The 18,600-nt window shown below is 33.0% G+C and overlaps 3 protein-coding genes across 3 annotated transcripts; all 3 read left to right on the plus strand.

Moving 5' to 3' along the window:
• The first annotated feature begins 1,603 nt into the window (after nt 1-1,603).
• On the plus strand, nt 1,604-5,805 carry LOC100813547 (transcription initiation factor TFIID subunit 15b). The gene is made up of 6 exons (XM_003518274.5): nt 1,604-1,771; nt 1,862-1,940; nt 2,107-2,797; nt 3,141-3,291; nt 3,388-3,469; nt 5,354-5,805. The coding sequence occupies exons 1-6, from the start codon at nt 1,675-1,677 to the stop codon at nt 5,466-5,468; spliced, it is 1,215 nt and encodes a 404-aa protein (XP_003518322.1). The 5' UTR covers nt 1,604-1,674; the 3' UTR covers nt 5,469-5,805.
• Nucleotides 5,806-9,114: 3,309 nt separating this feature from the next.
• Nucleotides 9,115-12,751, plus strand: LOC100814093 (protein FLC EXPRESSOR). The gene is made up of 4 exons (XM_006575362.4): nt 9,115-9,737; nt 11,116-11,282; nt 11,667-11,752; nt 12,558-12,751. Exons 1-4 carry the CDS (start codon nt 9,232-9,234, stop codon nt 12,687-12,689), a joined length of 891 nt encoding a protein of 296 aa, XP_006575425.1. The 5' UTR covers nt 9,115-9,231; the 3' UTR covers nt 12,690-12,751.
• A 3,415-nt stretch (nt 12,752-16,166) lies between these two features.
• On the plus strand, nt 16,167-17,785 carry LOC100803772 (CCT motif family protein). The gene is made up of 3 exons (NM_001255713.2): nt 16,167-16,704; nt 17,229-17,378; nt 17,479-17,785. Exons 1-3 carry the CDS (start codon nt 16,225-16,227, stop codon nt 17,500-17,502), a joined length of 654 nt encoding a protein of 217 aa, NP_001242642.2. The 5' UTR covers nt 16,167-16,224; the 3' UTR covers nt 17,503-17,785.
• Nucleotides 17,786-18,600: the final 815 nt, after the last annotated feature.

Genomic DNA, 18,600 nt, shown 5'->3' on the forward strand with positions numbered 1-18,600 from the left:
AAATTAAAGGACACTTTATAAATATAATGCTCTATATAACATTAACATGAATTTAAAAATAACATTAGTTTTAAATGATGACAAAATTTATGTTTAAAAAATGAGCATAAGTTAGTATGGAATGAATGTTATACTTGGATATCCTTGGATTTGGCAATGGTCCCTCCTGGATCCGTGTGCGGTCACTTTTTGGTTACACTCGGAGTTGGAAAGAACAAAGAGGGAGAGCCACATGTGGAAGATCATTTGGAGGGCAACTATATACAGCTTATGGAAACAAAGAAACAATTGCATTTTTAAGCAGGAATTACTGGATAGTCAGCTGCTGTTACAACAGATTAAATTTCTTGCTTGGTCTTGGCTTCATTCCTTAACACCAGATTTTATTACTCCGTTTGCATTATGGAGCAGTAGCATACGGACCTTATTTTTTCTACTGTCCCTTTTCCAGCTGTTTCATTAATACAACTACATGAACAACAGAGATAATTGAGAAAAGGACAGTAGAAAAACCAATTTCAACCTTATTGGTTTGATATATGTGGATGGATATGTAATACGTGTGTTGTGAGCTTTTGGGGAGGAGATCGTAAGATTAAGTCTCGGGTGTTTGATGGTGTGAGGTGTCTCTTTGTGGTCTAGGTGCGCGAATTGTTCGGGTTAGAGAGTGCGGAAAGGAATTGTAGGAAGATTGATATAAACTCCTGCAGCACTGGCATAATAAACAGATTAATGATTAACTACTAATTTATATATCTTTCAATTATATATTATTATTTGAATTATTTTAAAAATTAATAAATTTATTATATATGATGAGTTAAGATTAGATGATTATATAATTTTTTTAAATATTAGATGACTATATAAAATTTTTAAACTCTGGTTGGAGTACTCTTGTTGATGTTTTTCTAATTTTTGGTATCATTGGTACCTTTTATATAAAATATTTTTTGCTGATTTTAAAAAAATTATGCGTCAACTTATTTTTAGTTTTAGGTTTTTCTTCACTTTAAAGGAGAATTTTTTAGGAGTTTTATTCCTACAGATTTCAATTCAAATCCTCATTCCTCTATGCGTATATTTTATATGTTCTTTTTCTACTATGTTATGCAAATGCTAAGACTGAAATATTCGCATGTAAAACACAAATGTCTATGGTTATATTTAGCTAAAAGTAAAAAAAAAAATATTTTTTTTACAAATTTTAATATATATTTTTGAATTTTAATGTGTAAAATAAAGAAGAAAGAAATTATTATTTTACAGTAGTTTAGTTGTACCCGTAGTTGTCATTAATTATGACTCATTTTATTTTATACAATTTTCAATTTAATTCCTATAGATATACTTTCTTTTTATTTTACAATTTTTAATATACCTTTTTTTTTTTATTTCAGTCTCTCACTCTTCATTCACCTCAGCATTTAACAAATACTAACATAAAAAAATTTCAATATCACAAAAAATTATTCTAGAAAATATTACTGTTTTTAAAAAAAGACTAAAGTAAAGGCTTCAGTAATTTCTTTTTACAAAAACTAAACATTCCCACATTAAAATTAAATTCTCAAACTAGTATTTAAGATCAGTTTCAGACTTTCAAGTCCCCATGTAGTTGCACTTGTACCCAGACAAGTTCTCTTTCGCTCTCTCTTTCACCGGAATCGGATCATGTCTGGAACTTACGATCAAGACGGCGGCTACGGAGGCGCAGCTAGTGCTGGATATGGTCATGGTGGTCGAGGAGGCGGAGGATTCGGTGGTCGAGGTTTCTAATATTCTCTATATTTTTCTTCCTTTTCCTTTTCTTTAATCGTAAAACGTCTTGATTAGTTTAATTTTATTTTCATTGCTACAGGCGGAGATCGTGGCGGACGAAGTGGCGGCCGCGGTGGCGGCAGTGGTAGAGACGGAGACTGGCGTTGCCCTAACCCAAGGTTTGAAATTTTACCCTGCTTTTGCGAATTTTACTTTTTTTTAGTTATTTATTTTCTGGAAAAATATATTGTGTTTTCAGTAATTGGAACTGTGGATTTATTATATCATGCACCTGATGATTCTTACGTTTATGCATTTGATTGGAAAATTGGTATTATAATATAGTTGTGGGAATTTGAACTTTGCGAGAAGGGCTGAATGTAACAAATGTGGTGCTCCATCTCCTTCTGGTTCTAATGACCGTGGTGGTGGCGGTGGTTATAATAGAGGGGGGCATGGTAACAGTCGTGGGGGTAGATCTGGTAATTTTGATGGTGGAAGAGGTAATGGCTATAACGGTGGTAGTAGGGGTAATAACAATAGTAGTAGAAGTGGGGGAGGCAATAGAGGTGGTTCATTCAGTGGTAGTCAAGGTTTTGATGATGGTGGGTATGGCCAAGTTCCTCCGCCTGCAGCCCAATCTTATGGCGGTGCTGGTGGAAACTACCCACCTGCGTACGGTTCTTATGGTGGAAATTCAAATTATGAAACGGATGTGGTTCCTCCGCCTGCAAGCTATACAGGTGGACCTGCATCTGGTCCTCCATCATATGGGAGTAATGCCGTAACCAGCGGCAACAATGTAGCTGATGCACGATATGGTGGTAGGTCCGGGCCACCAGTTGGAAATGACAGTGGTTATGGTGCTGGTAGTCAAGGTGGATTTGGTGGAGCTCCCGCTGAGCCCCCTGCTAAGGTGAAGCAATGTGATGAGAATTGTGGGGATTCCTGTGACAACTCTAGAATCTACATATCAAACTTACCACCGGATGTGACTATTGAAGAATTGAGAGAACTTTTTGGAGGCATTGGACAAGTAATGTTCTGATCTGTTGACTTCTGTACGAGCTCTATAAAGAGAGTTATTTGTTCTTTGAGCTATGGTTTGCATGAAAATGCCCTTTTTCAGAGTAAATTAACTTATTATCCATTTTCTTACTGAGCAATTGAGCATGCATGTGTATATCTGAGAATTCAGCTTTATTTACGCAAGAAATAGTTGACCACCCCCCCCCCCCCCCCGGCTTTCTGAGCATATTGTTCATTTCTCTTGTGGACTCCATGGGCAGAACATGCTATAGATTTTGGTTCCTGTATATGTATATCTGATTTTGGCAATGTGTCGAGCTTCATACTCACATGTCTTTGTAACTGTTTAGGTTGGAAGAATAAAACAGAAGAGGGGGTATAAAGACCAGTGGCCTTGGAACATAAAGCTATACACTGATGAGAAAGGAAACAACAAGGGTGATGGTTGTCTTGTCTACGAAGACCCTTCTGCAGCTCATTCTGCCGGCAGTTTTTACAATAGTAATTGAGCTAACTGCTACTACTCTCTTGTTTTTAAGATACTTATTGTTTATCTTCTATCATGAAGTGGCACTTACCATTGATCTTTCATTTCAGATTATGATTTGAGGGGTTACAAAATAGGTGTTGCAATGGCAGAAAAATCTGCTCCAAAAGCTCCACCTGCATATAACCATGGGTATTCCATTATTTATCATTTTTCACATTGATGTTGACTGTGTTTATTTTGTCCCTGAAAATGACTGGTCTTGAAATATTTAGTTGTAGCAGTGTCAGAGTCAGTATGTAAATGCTGTGTGATTGTTATTTCAGTGTTTTCTAGGTTCTGATTTCCTCTTTTAATGATGTCATAGTAGTAGCATCTGTAGGCAGCACACCCTCCACCACCACGTTTAATAATAATTATAATGATAAAAAAATATTGATACCAATTTTCTATATAATCTTAAAAGATTTTGCATAAAGGTAGTTCATTGGGTTGATGCTGGGATCATTTGTTAGAATTTGAAAAGGAGGTGCGCAATATGTTTTAGATTCTACTGTTTGATTCTTTTGGGGGTTAATATTTTTCTCTCACGTTTTTATTTTTTCGTCAGGATGCTCTTGAGCTGAAGGTTAAAAATCTTATTTTTCTAAAATTACATATGAATAAACCTCATATCTTTCTCTGGTTTACTGTTGTATGCTTAAAAATCAATAAATGTTATTTTAATATTTATTTTTTCTAGAACTTGTTAAATGATATATTCTCAAAAGGTAAAAGTACAACCATAATATGAAATAATATATCTAAAGAAGAACCTGTCAGAGTAGAAGTGTAAAATGTGTCATTTCACATTGCTATTGTGTCAAAGTATTGCATTGTTTGGCCTCCTCATGATATCGATGTGTGGAGCATCATGGTGTGTTTTAATGGAGTAGAAACTGCTTGCTGAAATTGCAGCTGCTACTTTAACCCCAGCAGTAAAAACACCACTTTGTCCCTCTTTTATTTTTTGTATTTTTTTAGTACATTTGGTGATTTTTGGTGTCTCCCCCACTCTCTCCCTCTAATATGAATGATCCAGCTATTTGTTTTTTTACCACCTCCTAAAACAAGTTTTTTCTGGCCAAACTTGTCCTCTTTCCAGCCACCCCAGTCTCTGCACCCAGGGCTCTGCACTGTCTCCTCTGTTTTGCTTACTCATTTTGTTTCTCATTCACATCTTTTACCCATTCCAAGGCCCAAGCTGATATTTATTTTTATTTTGGTAGGCAATTTTTTTTCGCTACCTGTTTACTCGTTTTTATTTGCTATTTGCTCTTCTTTGGAAGTTCCCAGATAATGTTGCCTTATTTCCAGCCGTGTCCATTTCCCTGCTTTGATTTTGCTCTGTTCGATTATTGACTTGTTAAGTATGCCTTAAACTAATAGTGACACGTGTCGAAAATTTTATATAATTAATGATGAATATATCTTTAATTTTGGGTTTTTTTGTATTTTGTTTTTGAGCATTTTAGTGTGGGCAATTTAAATTATTTATGGTGTCCATAAGCTTTAGTATAGCAAACATCTTGCCAAAGAGTGTTTTTGGGGTCAGTAAATAGCACTATCTGGGATTGGCAACTATGGAACCAGGCATATTTATTATTTAAAAGCTCATATAATCATACTTATAACTAGAAATCTAGCGTCTCCATTTGTTGTGATTAATGATTTGGTTAGAATGCCTAAAATATAGATATCAGCTGATGGCTGATTAATCTTGTTATAAATCTTTGAACTTGCTCATTATTTTATTGTGGATGTCTATCATAGTAAGTGGGTAAAATCACATTGGAATAATGCCTGAATGAGATGCACAAAAAATTACTGTAGATTAATGAAAAGGCAACAGTTGATTTTGTTCTAGAGGTTGAGTTGATTAGATTGGGATGTATTTTGTTTTGCACTATAACAGTTTTGAATGTAATTATTGACTATACAATTGACTTTCTAAGTTACAAATAAATGTTTGTGTTTACGGATGAATATATTAATTTTTGTTTGTTTATGTTTATCATTATTTTTAAAATTCTATAGGGGAAATAGGAGTGGCTACGGTGGAGATAGACGCAGAGACAATTATAGAGATGGAGGCAGTTCTGGACCTGATAGGCGTGATAATTATGGTGGGAATCGATCACGCCCATACTGAGGGCTTCGATAGTAAACATTTTCTGTACTATGGTTTATGGTCTGAGGGATTTGTTGTATTCAGTTGGCTGGTAACTTGAAATGGAAGCAAAGAGGTAGGTTGTTCACTTACTTTTAGCAAGACCTCTTTGCTCCTTTTGGTTTTGTTGTCACTCGCCGGGGGATTTTTACTTTTAGGCAGGGATTAATTTGAGCATGTGAATGTTTTTAGAGAGGGAAGTGGATAGATAGTCTCCAAGCTGCCGAGGTAGTTTGATTGTTTCTGGTGTGTGCTACTTTCATGAAAACATGCTTTATGCTTGCTTGGAATTTGAAAATCGTGTCATTTTGTGGATAAATGCTTGAATCTCTATTCCCTAGCTTGTCCCATGTGGCATCTGGTTCAAACAGGTGGTGGCATTAATGAGATGTTTTATGTTAAGTCAGAGCTTCATGGATCAATAAGTCCTAAGTCGAGAAAATTTGAGCTGTAATTTGTTTGCTTCTTTTCTAGAAAAAATTGTTCCTGGCTACATGTTGGCAGTGTTGTATTTAACCTTAACACCTATATAGTACAAGCTGTACAATTATGTATTTTGCAAAAGTGTTATATGCCGAATTACCCTCATTTTGAGGAGTGCTAGTAAGTGGCAACACATTATTTCTAACACATTATTATTAATTAAATTTTATTAGAAACTATACAATAATCAATGGAACTCATTAAATTAGAAGTGAGATCTATAAGTTTTTGGGATTTTCAATTAATTTCAACTAATAATAGAGAATGTGTTTAAAAAAGTGTGTTGCTAGTATTTCTTACATTTTTTTATTCCTTTAGTTTGAATCAGTTGTGATTTTGGTTTCTCAATTTCTTTCTCTGAATTAATTAAGTTTCTTTATTTTTAAAATTAAACAAATTTGGTCCTGTTTTTATTTTCTTTTACTTAAAATTTTCGAATTATTATTATTTTGTTTGCTTCATCTTTTTAAAATAACTAACCATCCAAGAGTTTCGGAATATTTCTTTTTATTTTCATATTGCCTTTTTCAATCAGGTTTGAACCATGTAACTTAAGCTAGGAAATCATATCATGTAATGCACGAAATCCTAGGCAATGTGTTTTATCTTCAATTAAAAATATGAAATACGAATGCTGATTATGCCTATTGCATGGTGAGCCTCTAGCTATTGATGTTCATAGCAGTATTATTTGCATACTTCTTTCGAATGTTTAATGAGTAAGGTCTACGGTTAGTTGCGCTGGTAAGAGTTGCTAGATTTTTTGGTGGTTTTGCTTATTTTTATCATTAGCAAACTTTCCTTCCGCGAGTTGAATGGTTATGTACGTTAGATCAATTACTTGCTCGTTTAGCTTCTGGTTTATGTAAGGTTTCATACGTAGGAACACCTAGTGTTTGGCCTTGTTTCGTTCTGATCGATCCTTGCAGCTCTAAGGTTTCATAGTGTTCCATTAGTGTTCTGATTGGATTAAAAATATGTCATGTGTTGGCCTTGTTCGGTTCTGATCAATCCTTGTAGGTAGCTGCCGGGAATGTTGTCGTTTGTGCCATGTCAGAGTTTGTTTGCTTCATGGTTAAGTTATTGCATAGATTGATGCTGTGTAGTAGTAGTGTTACAAGTTTTGTTCGCCATATAAAAGTGTAGATAGATTTTGTTAATATGTATGTCCTTATTTATCTTTGTTAGTCCACAAGACCGTTCTGTAGCGAGAAACGAAAGCAATTGATTGTTAAAAATCATTTAAGTAGTAATTGATTGTCAGGTTAATGTTATATGGTTGAATGCGAATTTGATATGCAGCAAAATACTTTTTTCGTTTGAGCAAAATTGATTTGGCCATGTTTAACCCTAACCTGTGATTGTAAAAGATTGTTTGCCACGAGCCAAGAGAAATTGATAATGAGTTATGTCATTATATCAAACATTTGATATAAACTTACTATCTTAGTACCTATATCAACATCTGATAAATATATAGATCAATGCATTTCCAAATTATGTGTAATTTTTAATATTTTAAACCCCGTTTTTATATTATAAAAGGAAATAGAAACTACTAAATGAAGGTTCCCGGATCCTCTCCTACAAAATGTTTTTATAGCCTCTCTCTAACAGCTCTGTGAACTCTTGTTTGCATCTAAATAGTTTGAGAATAAAAGCAGACAAAGTCATACAATGAATGATAATAAGAATGTTCCAATATCCTTTTTGGTTTTTTGTGTCATGGAAAAAAAGAATTTGAAGAAGGCCTACGATGATCTCCTAACTCACCCTTCATGTTCCCTCATGATCCCACCAAGACTCAGTTCATCTTCGTTCACAATGAGAAATTGTTTTACGGTTCATTGAATTGCAAGTAGTAACAATATTGTGGCTATTATTTTTGGTGGCAAGTACATCACAATTGTGTTTTCCCTGGTAGATAGTTATGACACCTTTGGGATCCATTGAAGCTCTCTCAAACATCATGTTTACGCACATTTCATTCTTACACTAGTGTACTTGTAATAACTCATAAATTGAATATAGGACATGCTACAAATTAGAAAGCAAAATAATTCATGGAAAAGGTCCAGACTAAACTGGTCAATGAGAAAGGTGTGGGTTCTTATATACAATTGAAGGCTGTATATGTTGACCAAACCATATTTGAAAAGAAAAATAAATTGAAGAACATAAAATCTCAAGTTGAGTGAACAAAGCTATTAAACAAGAGAAATTATTAAATGGGGTCCCAGACTATCATGATCTCTATTAATCTTTACATCAAGTTAATTTTTTAATATGCTAAGCTTGTCAAAATTAATCTCTAGTAGTCTAATTAGATAAATTAAGAGGATGTAATAAATTTTAAACACTTCTAATTCAAATAACTATTTTTTGTCTTATGATTCTTTAAAGGAAAGAGAACCTGATTAATGCAAAATTTGATCAAAATAAGTCTAATAAAAAATTATTTTCACCAAAGATTAAACTTACATAATAATCAAATGATTTAATCTTAATTCCAATACATTAATCACTTTGAACCACTTAATTTTCAAATAAAATTGTCATTACTGACGCTTTAACATTAGGAGTATCAATTGATGTTTAAAATATTTAATAAACTCATTTTTTCCTATTAATGTATGACTTCGAATTTTTAATAAATTTTCTCTTAAATTAATCCTTTAATTTCTTTATTATTACAGTTAATACCTTCCATAATATTTTTCACATAAAATCATTGAATCTTTATTTTATTCTGAAATAATTAGAAGTATAAAACAAGTTTAGGTAGGAAAAAAATTAAAAGGTTCATGAGTCCAAATTTTATGCAGTTATAAAATTTTAAAAGAAAATAAATTAATAAATTCTGAATAAATTTTTAAAAAGAAAATTATATTTTAATTAATATTTTTTAATAGAAAAAATTCCAAACAAATTAATAGATTCAGTTTATAGAGATTTTGAGAAAATAACAAAGAAACGTTTAAGTAAATAAAACTAATAAAATAATTTACTTATAATAATTAAGAAAAACTCTAGAATTAAATTTGAAGAAAAATCAATAAACTAGAAGTGTAGATAAAATAACTCTAAAAGGTAAAAACAGTGAAGGACATAACAGAGAGAGAGAGAGAAACAAAACAAGCGTAGATTTAGCTTGACACTATTAATCACTGCGTCTCTATACTCATTCCTCACTCACTGAGTCAAATTCAAACGAAAACGAAACTCGCTCGCGCTCATAGTTAGTTGAACCACACTGCAAAAAATGGCGGGGCGCAAGCACGCGCCCTCCTCCTTCACGCGCCTCGACGAGACGCGCCTTGCGCATTCCTCCTCCTCTGCCGCCGTGGTCCGCGCCCTCGAGGAGCGCGTCGAGGTGTGCCACCGCGAGATCCAGGCCTTGCTCTCCGACAACCAGCGTCTCGCCGGCATCCACGTGGCGCTCAAGCAGGACCTCGCCGCCACTCAGGAGGAGCTCCGCCGCCTCTCCGCCGCCGCCGCCGAGATCAAGGCCGAGCGCGACGCCGAGGTGCGCGAGATCTACGAGAAGTCGCTGAAGGTCGACGCCGAGGTCCGCGCCGTCGCCGCCATCAGCGCCGAGCTGGATCGCGTGCGGACGGACGTGCAGGAGCTCGCGGCGGAGCGGAATGAGCTCGCGGCGCAGCTGCATGCCGTGGAGAGCGAGCTTGCAAAGGCGCGCGCGGAGGCGCTGTTTGTGCCGGCGATTAAAGCAGATATAGAGACCATGCGCCATGAGATTCAACGAGGAAGGTAAATTGTTTATTTAATTAACTTAATTAATTTAACTAATTAGTTAATTTTATTTGTGAATCTGTGTTAATAGCTTTGTGAGAATATTTTTTTATTTAGGGTATTCTTAGAATGAGTTTCAAGTGAGATGGCTTGGACATTTTGGTTTTCATTTTGCATTTTTGGCGGAATATTGCATTTTTTGTTTTTGTTTTCGCCTTGGAGGTGAAAAAATGGAAAAAGGAAGGTGGAAGCTGAATGTAATTGGGTGAATGCTATGTTTTATAAAACAGTTTGACAGTGATTTTGGGGACTACGCGAACACAATTGTGGTCGCATTAGCAGCATTTGTCTCGCAATTTTTTCGCTATGTTAAGTAAGGATTGCGATGAAACCATGACTGTAACCGCGATTCTAGTTTAAAACCTTGGGTGAATGCATACATTTTGGACAATTTGTATTTGAGGTGCTCTGGATTAAACACAGATTAAGTGTTTTTGATTTGATTTTCTTGTTTAGTTTGTACAAGATCTTTTGCTAAATTGTTGTGGGTACTTCCCCAAGGACCATGTTTTGTTTGTCCTAGCTAGTTGTTAGGTTCCCCTCCCATCAGAACTAGAATGAATTGTAGCACAGAATGATAGAAACCCATGTTTGGATCATTGAGATCATGGGAAAAATCAGTCTAGTACCTTTTTTTTGTTCTTTGTGTTTGTCCCTTGCTACTCCTTTCATTGCATTGGTTTTTAATCTTTGTTTCCCCTAAAAATGAGATTTACATGTCAATATGGCAACTTACACACCCATGTGCCCTGGTGTTCTTTTTAGCTTTTGGCTACTGCATGTCATTTGACCCATGCCATTGACAATACTGATATTCTTTCTGTTAGCTTCTGGATTTATTATGTATTGTCAGTCCATTGTCTTTGCTTTGTTTCCATGCTAGACTATTTGTTTCTATGAAGACAGTGGTGATCTGACTTCCAAACTCAGATACTTGCTGCAAATAGTCCTCTGTTTCAAGTTTCAATGCTGTAGTGACTCCACATTACCATCATTTACTACCATTTAGCTTCTGTTGTTTTTTTCCCTTTCAAATTCAAACTAGACCAGTATTCATCTTTGGTTATGTAATTGAATTGCAGTAATAAATAGGAGTTTGGATAATAATGACTGCAATTACATTTCTAATGAATTATTGAGAAAACTGATGTTGATGGGTATTGTTCAATGTGTGTAGAAATGTGTCTGATTTATATCTCATTCTGTTTTCTTTGATTTCTAATATTGAACCCTGTGATCAGTTCAGTTACTTATCAGCCTATATTCAGTTTCCTGCATCTAGTCAGATGATAGGGAAAAAAATCATTCAATCTGAAATATCTACTGATGCATATAGGAATGCTATTGAGTTTGAGAAGAAGACACATGCTAGTAACCTTGAGCACAGACGGACTATGGATAATAATATGATTATTATGGACCACGAGGTTGAAAAGTTACGTGCTGAGTTGGCCAATGAAGAAAAAAGGGCTAGGGCTGCGATGGCTGCTGATACAAAACCAAGTAATTTGACTTTCTTGGTCATTCATCTTATGTGCTTAATAGATACAACAGAAGTTTAACTTGAAAACTTAGTTAAACTTTGTTCTTAAGGGACCTGTTTGATTTTTTTAAAAAGAAAAACAATTCATTTAATTAAAAAGCACATTTTAAAAATTATGATGAATATAAAACCTCAAAAAAATGGTTGTTTCACTGTTTTCTCACAAGTTAGAAAGTTTGAATCCATTTGTATAAGCTTTGAGACTGTTTTTAGGATATAGTGCATTTTTTTTATATATTTATTTTTCAGAGATTACTTTTTTTAGTTTTAAGAAAAACGCTTAAACACGTTTTTTAATTATTCTTAAACGCATCTTGTAAATCTATGGAGTTGTTTTTACACAGGTCCTGGATATCCTGCTAACTATGACAATCCTGAGATGGGATATGGAGGAACCACATGCCCTCCTGATTCTTATAGCACGCATCAGGTATGTATGACACTCTTACAAGTTGTATATGCCTTTTTATGAACGCAAATTTTCTGTTAATTCAATTCAAATGCATCAAAAAGACATAGAAGCAAGTTATATTTGTTTTAGTTACATGTGTCAAATATTCCCTAAATTCCCAGCCCAACACACTAGAAGTAATTATGTTATCAATTTACATCAAGAGAACTCTTATGGTGTGTTTGGTTTAGAGGATGAAAATAGATTTTTTTTTTTTAATTAAAGTAGAGTGTAAAAGGTATAGGTCCCAAAAAAAAAGTACAAAATCTCTCTCCAATATTATTTCTCTCCTCTCTACCAAACACACCATTAAAGAGTCTTGAGTCTGCATCTGAAATATAACCAATCACACTATTCACTTAAACAATGGAGAAAAACTCTGCAATACTAATGATTCTTGAATGCGAACATTCTTTTATTAAATTGAAAAATAAAAAAAGATTGTAATATCTGAAATCTAAACTTCTAAAAAACCTATTTTTGAGAACGGACAGTCATATCTAACTTTACAAATAGGTATTTGCGATTTGCCGCCAATTTGCTCATTTGACGTACTTCCTTAATATTTTACTATCATCTTTTATCTTTTTCGTTTTCTTTTTTTAAAGTCATGTTATCTCTTGGAAGAAAAACTTGCTCTGCTAACTTGCCTGAGTACTCGACTGCTGAATGGATATGCATCCAAGTGGATATTTTGTTTTCATATTTGATAGTCTTCCCAATACATAACCTCATCTATAGAGGGAGGTTAGGAGGATAATAATAAATCTGCTAAACTTTTCAGATGCAAGCTGTGGTTGACACACATTCTCCACATGAAGCTGGAGCACCATTACATCATCCGAATGACCTGCAACATACACAAGTGCCTAGAAACTTATTCAATAATAGGGCATATAGTTTTGCTGATATATGAAAATGGTTATAAATTTTTAAGCTTGTATACATTTTCAGGTAGTCTGCGCAGGTTCACTTTAATTCTTTCGTGAGACCTGTTCAAATTCCGAAGGCTAGTTTTTGTTTCGTAAAAGCGTAAAAAGTTTCTTAGATTCTGCACAGCTTATTCAAACAACACACAGACACAGTTTGACGAACAGGTCAAAAACATATACTGAAAGGTCTACCTAAACGAGCAACAATTCAAGTATCCAATATTTCGTTCCAAGGTGGCAATCATATAGCTGTTTTAAGAGTTATGAACATAAGAAATTGAACATAGTTTATGTCAAAGTGAAAGCAATACAGAGACCATCTTTTGACAATCAACATACACATAAACTAGTTTTTGATACTGAATCGAAAAAGAATGGTGTTAACACTAAATTAATTTAAAAAAAACTGAATTTTTGATTTTTTTTTTTTCTTTAAACAAATGACTCAAATTTGGTTTAGAAATTTTGGACTTAATTCGCTACTGTTTCATCTTCATTATGTCGGTCAACACTACACAGAATGTGCCTTTTAAAGCTTGTTATCTAGTTGACGGATATATATGATGAAAAGGGAGAGGGAAAAAGAATGGCATATCACTACAAGAAAATCACGGATTAGCGACGGAGTGTTTCCTCGCTAATCTCTTGCAAATTCCTCACAAAGTTTGCAACAGAACAAATTCTTGCTATTTTTTAAAAGCTAATTAGAGGCGGAAATATTCCCACTCTAACCTGTCATCATCCTCACTAATCCCTTGCAAATTCACTCGCTAATTGTATCACCTCATGTAGTTACAGAATAAATTCAGCAAATATGGTTCAGGTCAGGTCCCAAGAGAAAAAAGATATTTGATCTAATGAAATGAGGTTTAGTTGAATTGAATTAATTTAAATTAAATTTATTTTAATTAATTCAACTTGATTCATTTCAATTAAATTTAGATTTAATTGAAATGTTTGTTTCAAACAATATTATTAGATTTTTGAGAATGTGAAAATAAAAATATATATTTCCATATTTCTTAGAAGATAATAATAAAAATTTGGATATCTCTCATTCCCAGATAAATGAGACTCCCGTAAAAGAAGGGCAAGAATATGAATCCCTATTTTGTGGGAATCATATTTATTATGTAAAAATTATATTATACACTTATTAATAATACCTATTATGGACTACCCACTGCTTGAATTGCTACATCTAAATAATACCTGCCATATTTTTTCCCACGTACTTCATATACCTATGTTTGGAATTGGCATTGGGGCCAATAACATATTAAGTTATGTACTGGATGTTTGTTTCAATTGTAAAATAACTGTTGATTGGAACATTTTGTGCTATGTTTGTAAAATATTCTACATACAATTTCCCTCAGATTTATTTGTTGCCATTTTTTAAAGAGTTATGCCAATTATGCTCGCATGTTTTTAGTTATTTATGATTATGTGTGAGGTATATCTATTCTTTTCACCGGGTTATCCGTACGAGAAGCATACAAAAATTGAAAAACTTTGGTTGTTTATATAAAATCTAATACCTTTAATACAGGGATGACATTTTATAATTATAACATATATTCTTGGAAAAAATGTGAACCCAACACATGTTTTGAATATTTTTGAGAATCATCAAAAAGATTCTCAACCAATTTTAACATTAACCAAACATATTTTTTTAATTGTTAATGTCGTTCCAGAAAATAACATTCTCAAAAAATGTAATAACATTTCCATGAAACAAACATCTCTAAGAGTTTGATAAAGTAAAAGTAATGGTTTGCTATGAGTTTCATATTAAGCAAAACAATAGATTTAATGCGGTATTAAGTTATGGGAATTTTCTACTTAATGAATCAGTCTTTTAAATTTGAATTTGCATCTTGTGCTTAAGTCATAAGAATTGGTTCTTTCATATACAATACATTGAATATTGATGAGTCTTTTGGCGGGAAATTTAGAGTTGTAGATTGAAAAGGATAATTACTCGAATTTCATAAATGGTTAAAATAATGCGTCACAATATATATGTCTATATAAAAATGATACACAATAAAATTAAGCAACTTAAATGAATTTTTCCATCGAAATTGTTCTGTTTTAAAAAAATTTAAACAAAGTACGTAAGAGGTTTTCACATATGATTAACATTTTCTACTTATATTTATTTTTAATTTTTACTATAGAAATTATATTTTATTTATCATAAAATAATTAGTAATACACATATATTAGTGTATTACTTATTTTATGAAAAAATAAGTCACAAAGCCTCTCGAGGAGGTTTGTTAGGTGATCATTGTGGGAAGTTGGTGGTGGGCTAATTTCTTAGCCAATATGGGAATTTGGGCAATAATGGTGGGTTTGAATAAGCTAATTGCTCACCAAAAGGGAACTAGATGCCTGAAGATTGAATCAGATTCTGAGGCAGCTCAGCATTGGGTCTAATCCTTGGTATGATGGGTGCCCCTACACTAACCCTACAAGGCAGCTGATCTGAATTGTGAACCATGTACAAATTACCCACACAGTTCGGATTATTAGTAGAGATGTTCATGTGTTTCCATTATACCTTGTAGCCTTCAGGAGAAATTATTAGATAGTCTAATATTATTACTGTGCATACTAATTTATATATTGCTTTCTATGTAATGGAGTCCCTCACTCATTTCTTTTCTAAAGAAAAATATCTTGTCATCCGTATATTGGAGGATCGAGTGGTATTTTTAAATTGTCATTTTTCATATTGACTCCCACAATTAATTCTTTTTCTTCCTCTTAGCTTCTCTCATCCAACTACTCAAGCCCTTTGCCATCACCAAGAAAATAGATAGTGCAAGAAGGTCTTCCACGATTAAGGTACTTAGTTTTTTAAAACTTTTCTTAAATGTGTTTGATTTACCTTTCCTTTTAAGGAGAAGGAAAAAAAATCATATATATACATATACACACTTTTTTATTATGTTTAATATAATAATATATTTTATTAATTCAACTCTAAATTTTTTATTATCTTAAAGGATAATTTATAAGCATTTGTCAAAGTGATAATTATTATTGACTAATTTATTATTATTATTTAAACAATGATAGCACTAAATTAAACTTTCGATTTATGCACGACTCAGTGTAAATCACTCTTGTCCCTTGCTATTAATTATTTTTAATGGCTTATCATAATTATTTATTAGTTTATTGGTATTAATATCACTATTATTATTCCTATTATTTATATTATATTTTTATTTTAAATAGAAACTCTTCTCTATTAATATTTTTTCTTTTGTTAAGGTATTTTTTTAATGAAAGATAAAAAAAAGAGAGGAAAAAATGAAGGGAATTGAAGAGGTCAATTATTTCATTGTAATTATTCCCATTACATAACATGCGTATTTCATACTATTATTGATAGTTACATAACGTCGGATGGTAGGAGCACATGCATTATTATGCAATTACAAAGTCTAGAGGTGAGAGAAAGTCAGAGAGAGAGAGAGAGAGAAACTTCGTAGAGATAAGATGGGATGCACTTCGCTGCTTAGAAGCCCCAAGAAAGAAGAACAAGAAGTGCCCGATGCCAATTCTAACCAACCTTACACCTATGAAGATTTCAATATTTTGGACGAACTCGAAGGGGTCTTGAGCACCAAGGAAGAACAAGATTCTTCGTTGCCGCAACAAAAATCTTCTAGTAGTGAATTCCATTGGGATTTCATGGAATGGGAGGAGTTTCAACCCCCCAATATTGAAGAGGAAGGAGAAGATGAAAATGAAGGGAAAGAGAACAGGAGGAGCAAATGCCTCTTTGATGAGGAGGAGCAAGAGATGAAGATTGAAAACAATAATAATATTGTTGGGTTTTGGGAAATGGATGATGAGAAGATGGTGGCTTTGAATTTGAACTTGAACTATCAAGAGGTTTTGGATGCATGGTCTGACCGAGGCTCTCTATGGGCTGATGATTGTTCTCTTTCATTCGCCACCAATAATGCCTACTATGTTAGTATTTACCATCCATTATTATTCTTCATTATCATAAGCTTTCTTCCTCTATCATATTTACTTTCATTACCTATGTTCATGCTTATTCAACTGCATGTTTACAATTAATTGGTCGTGGACTTGATCGTTTCTGCTAAAAATTAACATTTTGATAAATTAATAAGTTGCAATTCTTTAATTCTTTTAATGTCCTATAACTATTAGTCTTGGTTTTAGTATTTGATATTTGAAATCATTTTTGGTAGAATCTTTACTATATATAGTGCTTGGAATTCTTTTGGGTACTCATAGTTTTACCTGATTTTAGTAATTAAGAGATATGATATTTGAAATAACTTTTTGGTAGAAAGCTTTACTATATATAGTGCTTGGCATTCTTTTATGTACTCATAGTTTTACTTGATTTTAGTTAAGAGGGTATATTTATATTTGGATAACTCTAACGTTAGTTTTGTTAGCTAGAGTAGATTTAATTTTTACTTTCTTATTTCTAATTATATGAATGATATAACTGTGTTTAGATGGGAGAAGTGCCGGTATTGGAAGAAGAGAGAGCAAGAAGAGAAGCATGTGTTCTTAGGTACAAAGAGAAGCGCCAGAACAGGTTGTTCTCAAAGAAGATAAGATACCAAGTTCGGAAATTAAACGCTGATAAAAGACCAAGAATCAAGGTCACTTTTTTAAATTTTCCTGTTTCTTTTCGTCCCATTGGGTATGCTCATTTTGTTTTCTAATATTGAAAGCAGCTTTTTCCGATATTTTTGTTTGTAGGGTCGCTTTGTGAAGAGACTCTGAAGTTGCTCGAGAAAGATCCCCCAAACCAAAAAATATCTCCCACAAATATCTAGGACCATTCCCTGTACATTTATTTTTAATTAATTTCAACTCAAAAACATTCTTGTATTTATCCATTCAAATTATCCTTCTCTTCCTATAGAATTGGAAAGGAAAAATACAAAATTTCTCTGCTCCAAATTTCAGGATAAAATTTTCATTCCGTTTTTTCATTTATTTTTTTGGAATTTTACGTGTCTTGAACTTTCTTATTAGGTCCACAGTTGTTATTATTAACTTCAGGTTTAATTTTTAATTTGGTCTTTATATTTATCTGCATTTTACTATTTTGATCTTATATTAAAAATTGGAAATTTTAATCTTTAAACAAACAATGTAATGTATTTTGGTCCATGTCATTAACACAATTATTAATGTAGTTACCGATGTTGTTGTTAAGATTTTGATAATTTGGAAACTCAATTTGCTAGTTTAACAATTGCTGACAAAAATTTGTAGTAATATTATAGCGGCCAAAGTTAAAATCGAATTAGAAGACAACAATGACAAAGATCCAAATACATTAAACTTACTTGTTTAAGAACCAAGACTTATAAATTTTACACATAAAGTCAAAATAATAAATATGAACACATTAATAATTAAGCCCTTAACTTCTTTGTTCGTTGTTTTTCTTCTGTCTTTCCCGTTTGCTTATTTCTAAGGTGTGGTCTATGGTTGTCGTCCAGTGATGGTCCTGATGGATTGATCCCAATGTTCAGAAATGTGGATATACCCATAACCCACTCACCAGTCATCAAAAAACCAAAAATAGAGAACACTCATAAAAAAGAAGAAAAAATTATGGTGGATATACCACAGTCTTCCTCTTTTTCATTTTTTCCTTGTGGTACAAAAGCGGTTTTATGATTTGGTATGATTTGATTTGGTACAAAAGTGGTTTAAGATTCGATTCTGAAATCATATAATTCAGAAGAACTTTTTTTTTTTTTGTTATGATAATAATCCAAAAGAACTTGATACTACTCGAATTAATTTCCTTTTGATTTTTATTTAGATGCTACTTGAATTAATTTCCTTTTGATTAGTTTCTATACA

The sequence above is a fragment of the Glycine max genome, chromosome 2 (assembly GCF_000004515.6).
Source record: "Glycine max cultivar Williams 82 chromosome 2, Glycine_max_v4.0, whole genome shotgun sequence".
Lineage (NCBI taxonomy): Eukaryota > Viridiplantae > Streptophyta > Magnoliopsida > Fabales > Fabaceae > Glycine > Glycine max.

Excerpts from the sequence above, each read along its gene's own strand:
- LOC100813547 (XM_003518274.5), top strand. The coding sequence starts at position 1,675 with ATGTCTGGAACTTACGATCAAGACGGCGGCTACGGAGGCGCAGCTAGT. Across the intron at positions 3,292-3,387 it reads TGCCGGCAGTTTTTACAATA|ATTATGATTTGAGGGGTTAC; the intron begins GTAATTGAGCTA and ends CTTTCATTTCAG. Across the intron at positions 3,470-5,353 it reads CCACCTGCATATAACCATGG|GGGAAATAGGAGTGGCTACG; the intron begins GTATTCCATTAT and ends AAAATTCTATAG.
- LOC100814093 (XM_006575362.4), top strand. The coding sequence starts at position 9,232 with ATGGCGGGGCGCAAGCACGCGCCCTCCTCCTTCACGCGCCTCGACGAG. Across the intron at positions 11,283-11,666 it reads GGCTGCTGATACAAAACCAA|GTCCTGGATATCCTGCTAAC; the intron begins GTAATTTGACTT and ends GTTTTTACACAG. Across the intron at positions 11,753-12,557 it reads ATTCTTATAGCACGCATCAG|ATGCAAGCTGTGGTTGACAC; the intron begins GTATGTATGACA and ends TAAACTTTTCAG.
- LOC100803772 (NM_001255713.2), top strand. The coding sequence starts at position 16,225 with ATGGGATGCACTTCGCTGCTTAGAAGCCCCAAGAAAGAAGAACAAGAA. Across the intron at positions 16,705-17,228 it reads CCACCAATAATGCCTACTAT|ATGGGAGAAGTGCCGGTATT; the intron begins GTTAGTATTTAC and ends AACTGTGTTTAG. Across the intron at positions 17,379-17,478 it reads ATAAAAGACCAAGAATCAAG|GGTCGCTTTGTGAAGAGACT; the intron begins GTCACTTTTTTA and ends TTTTGTTTGTAG.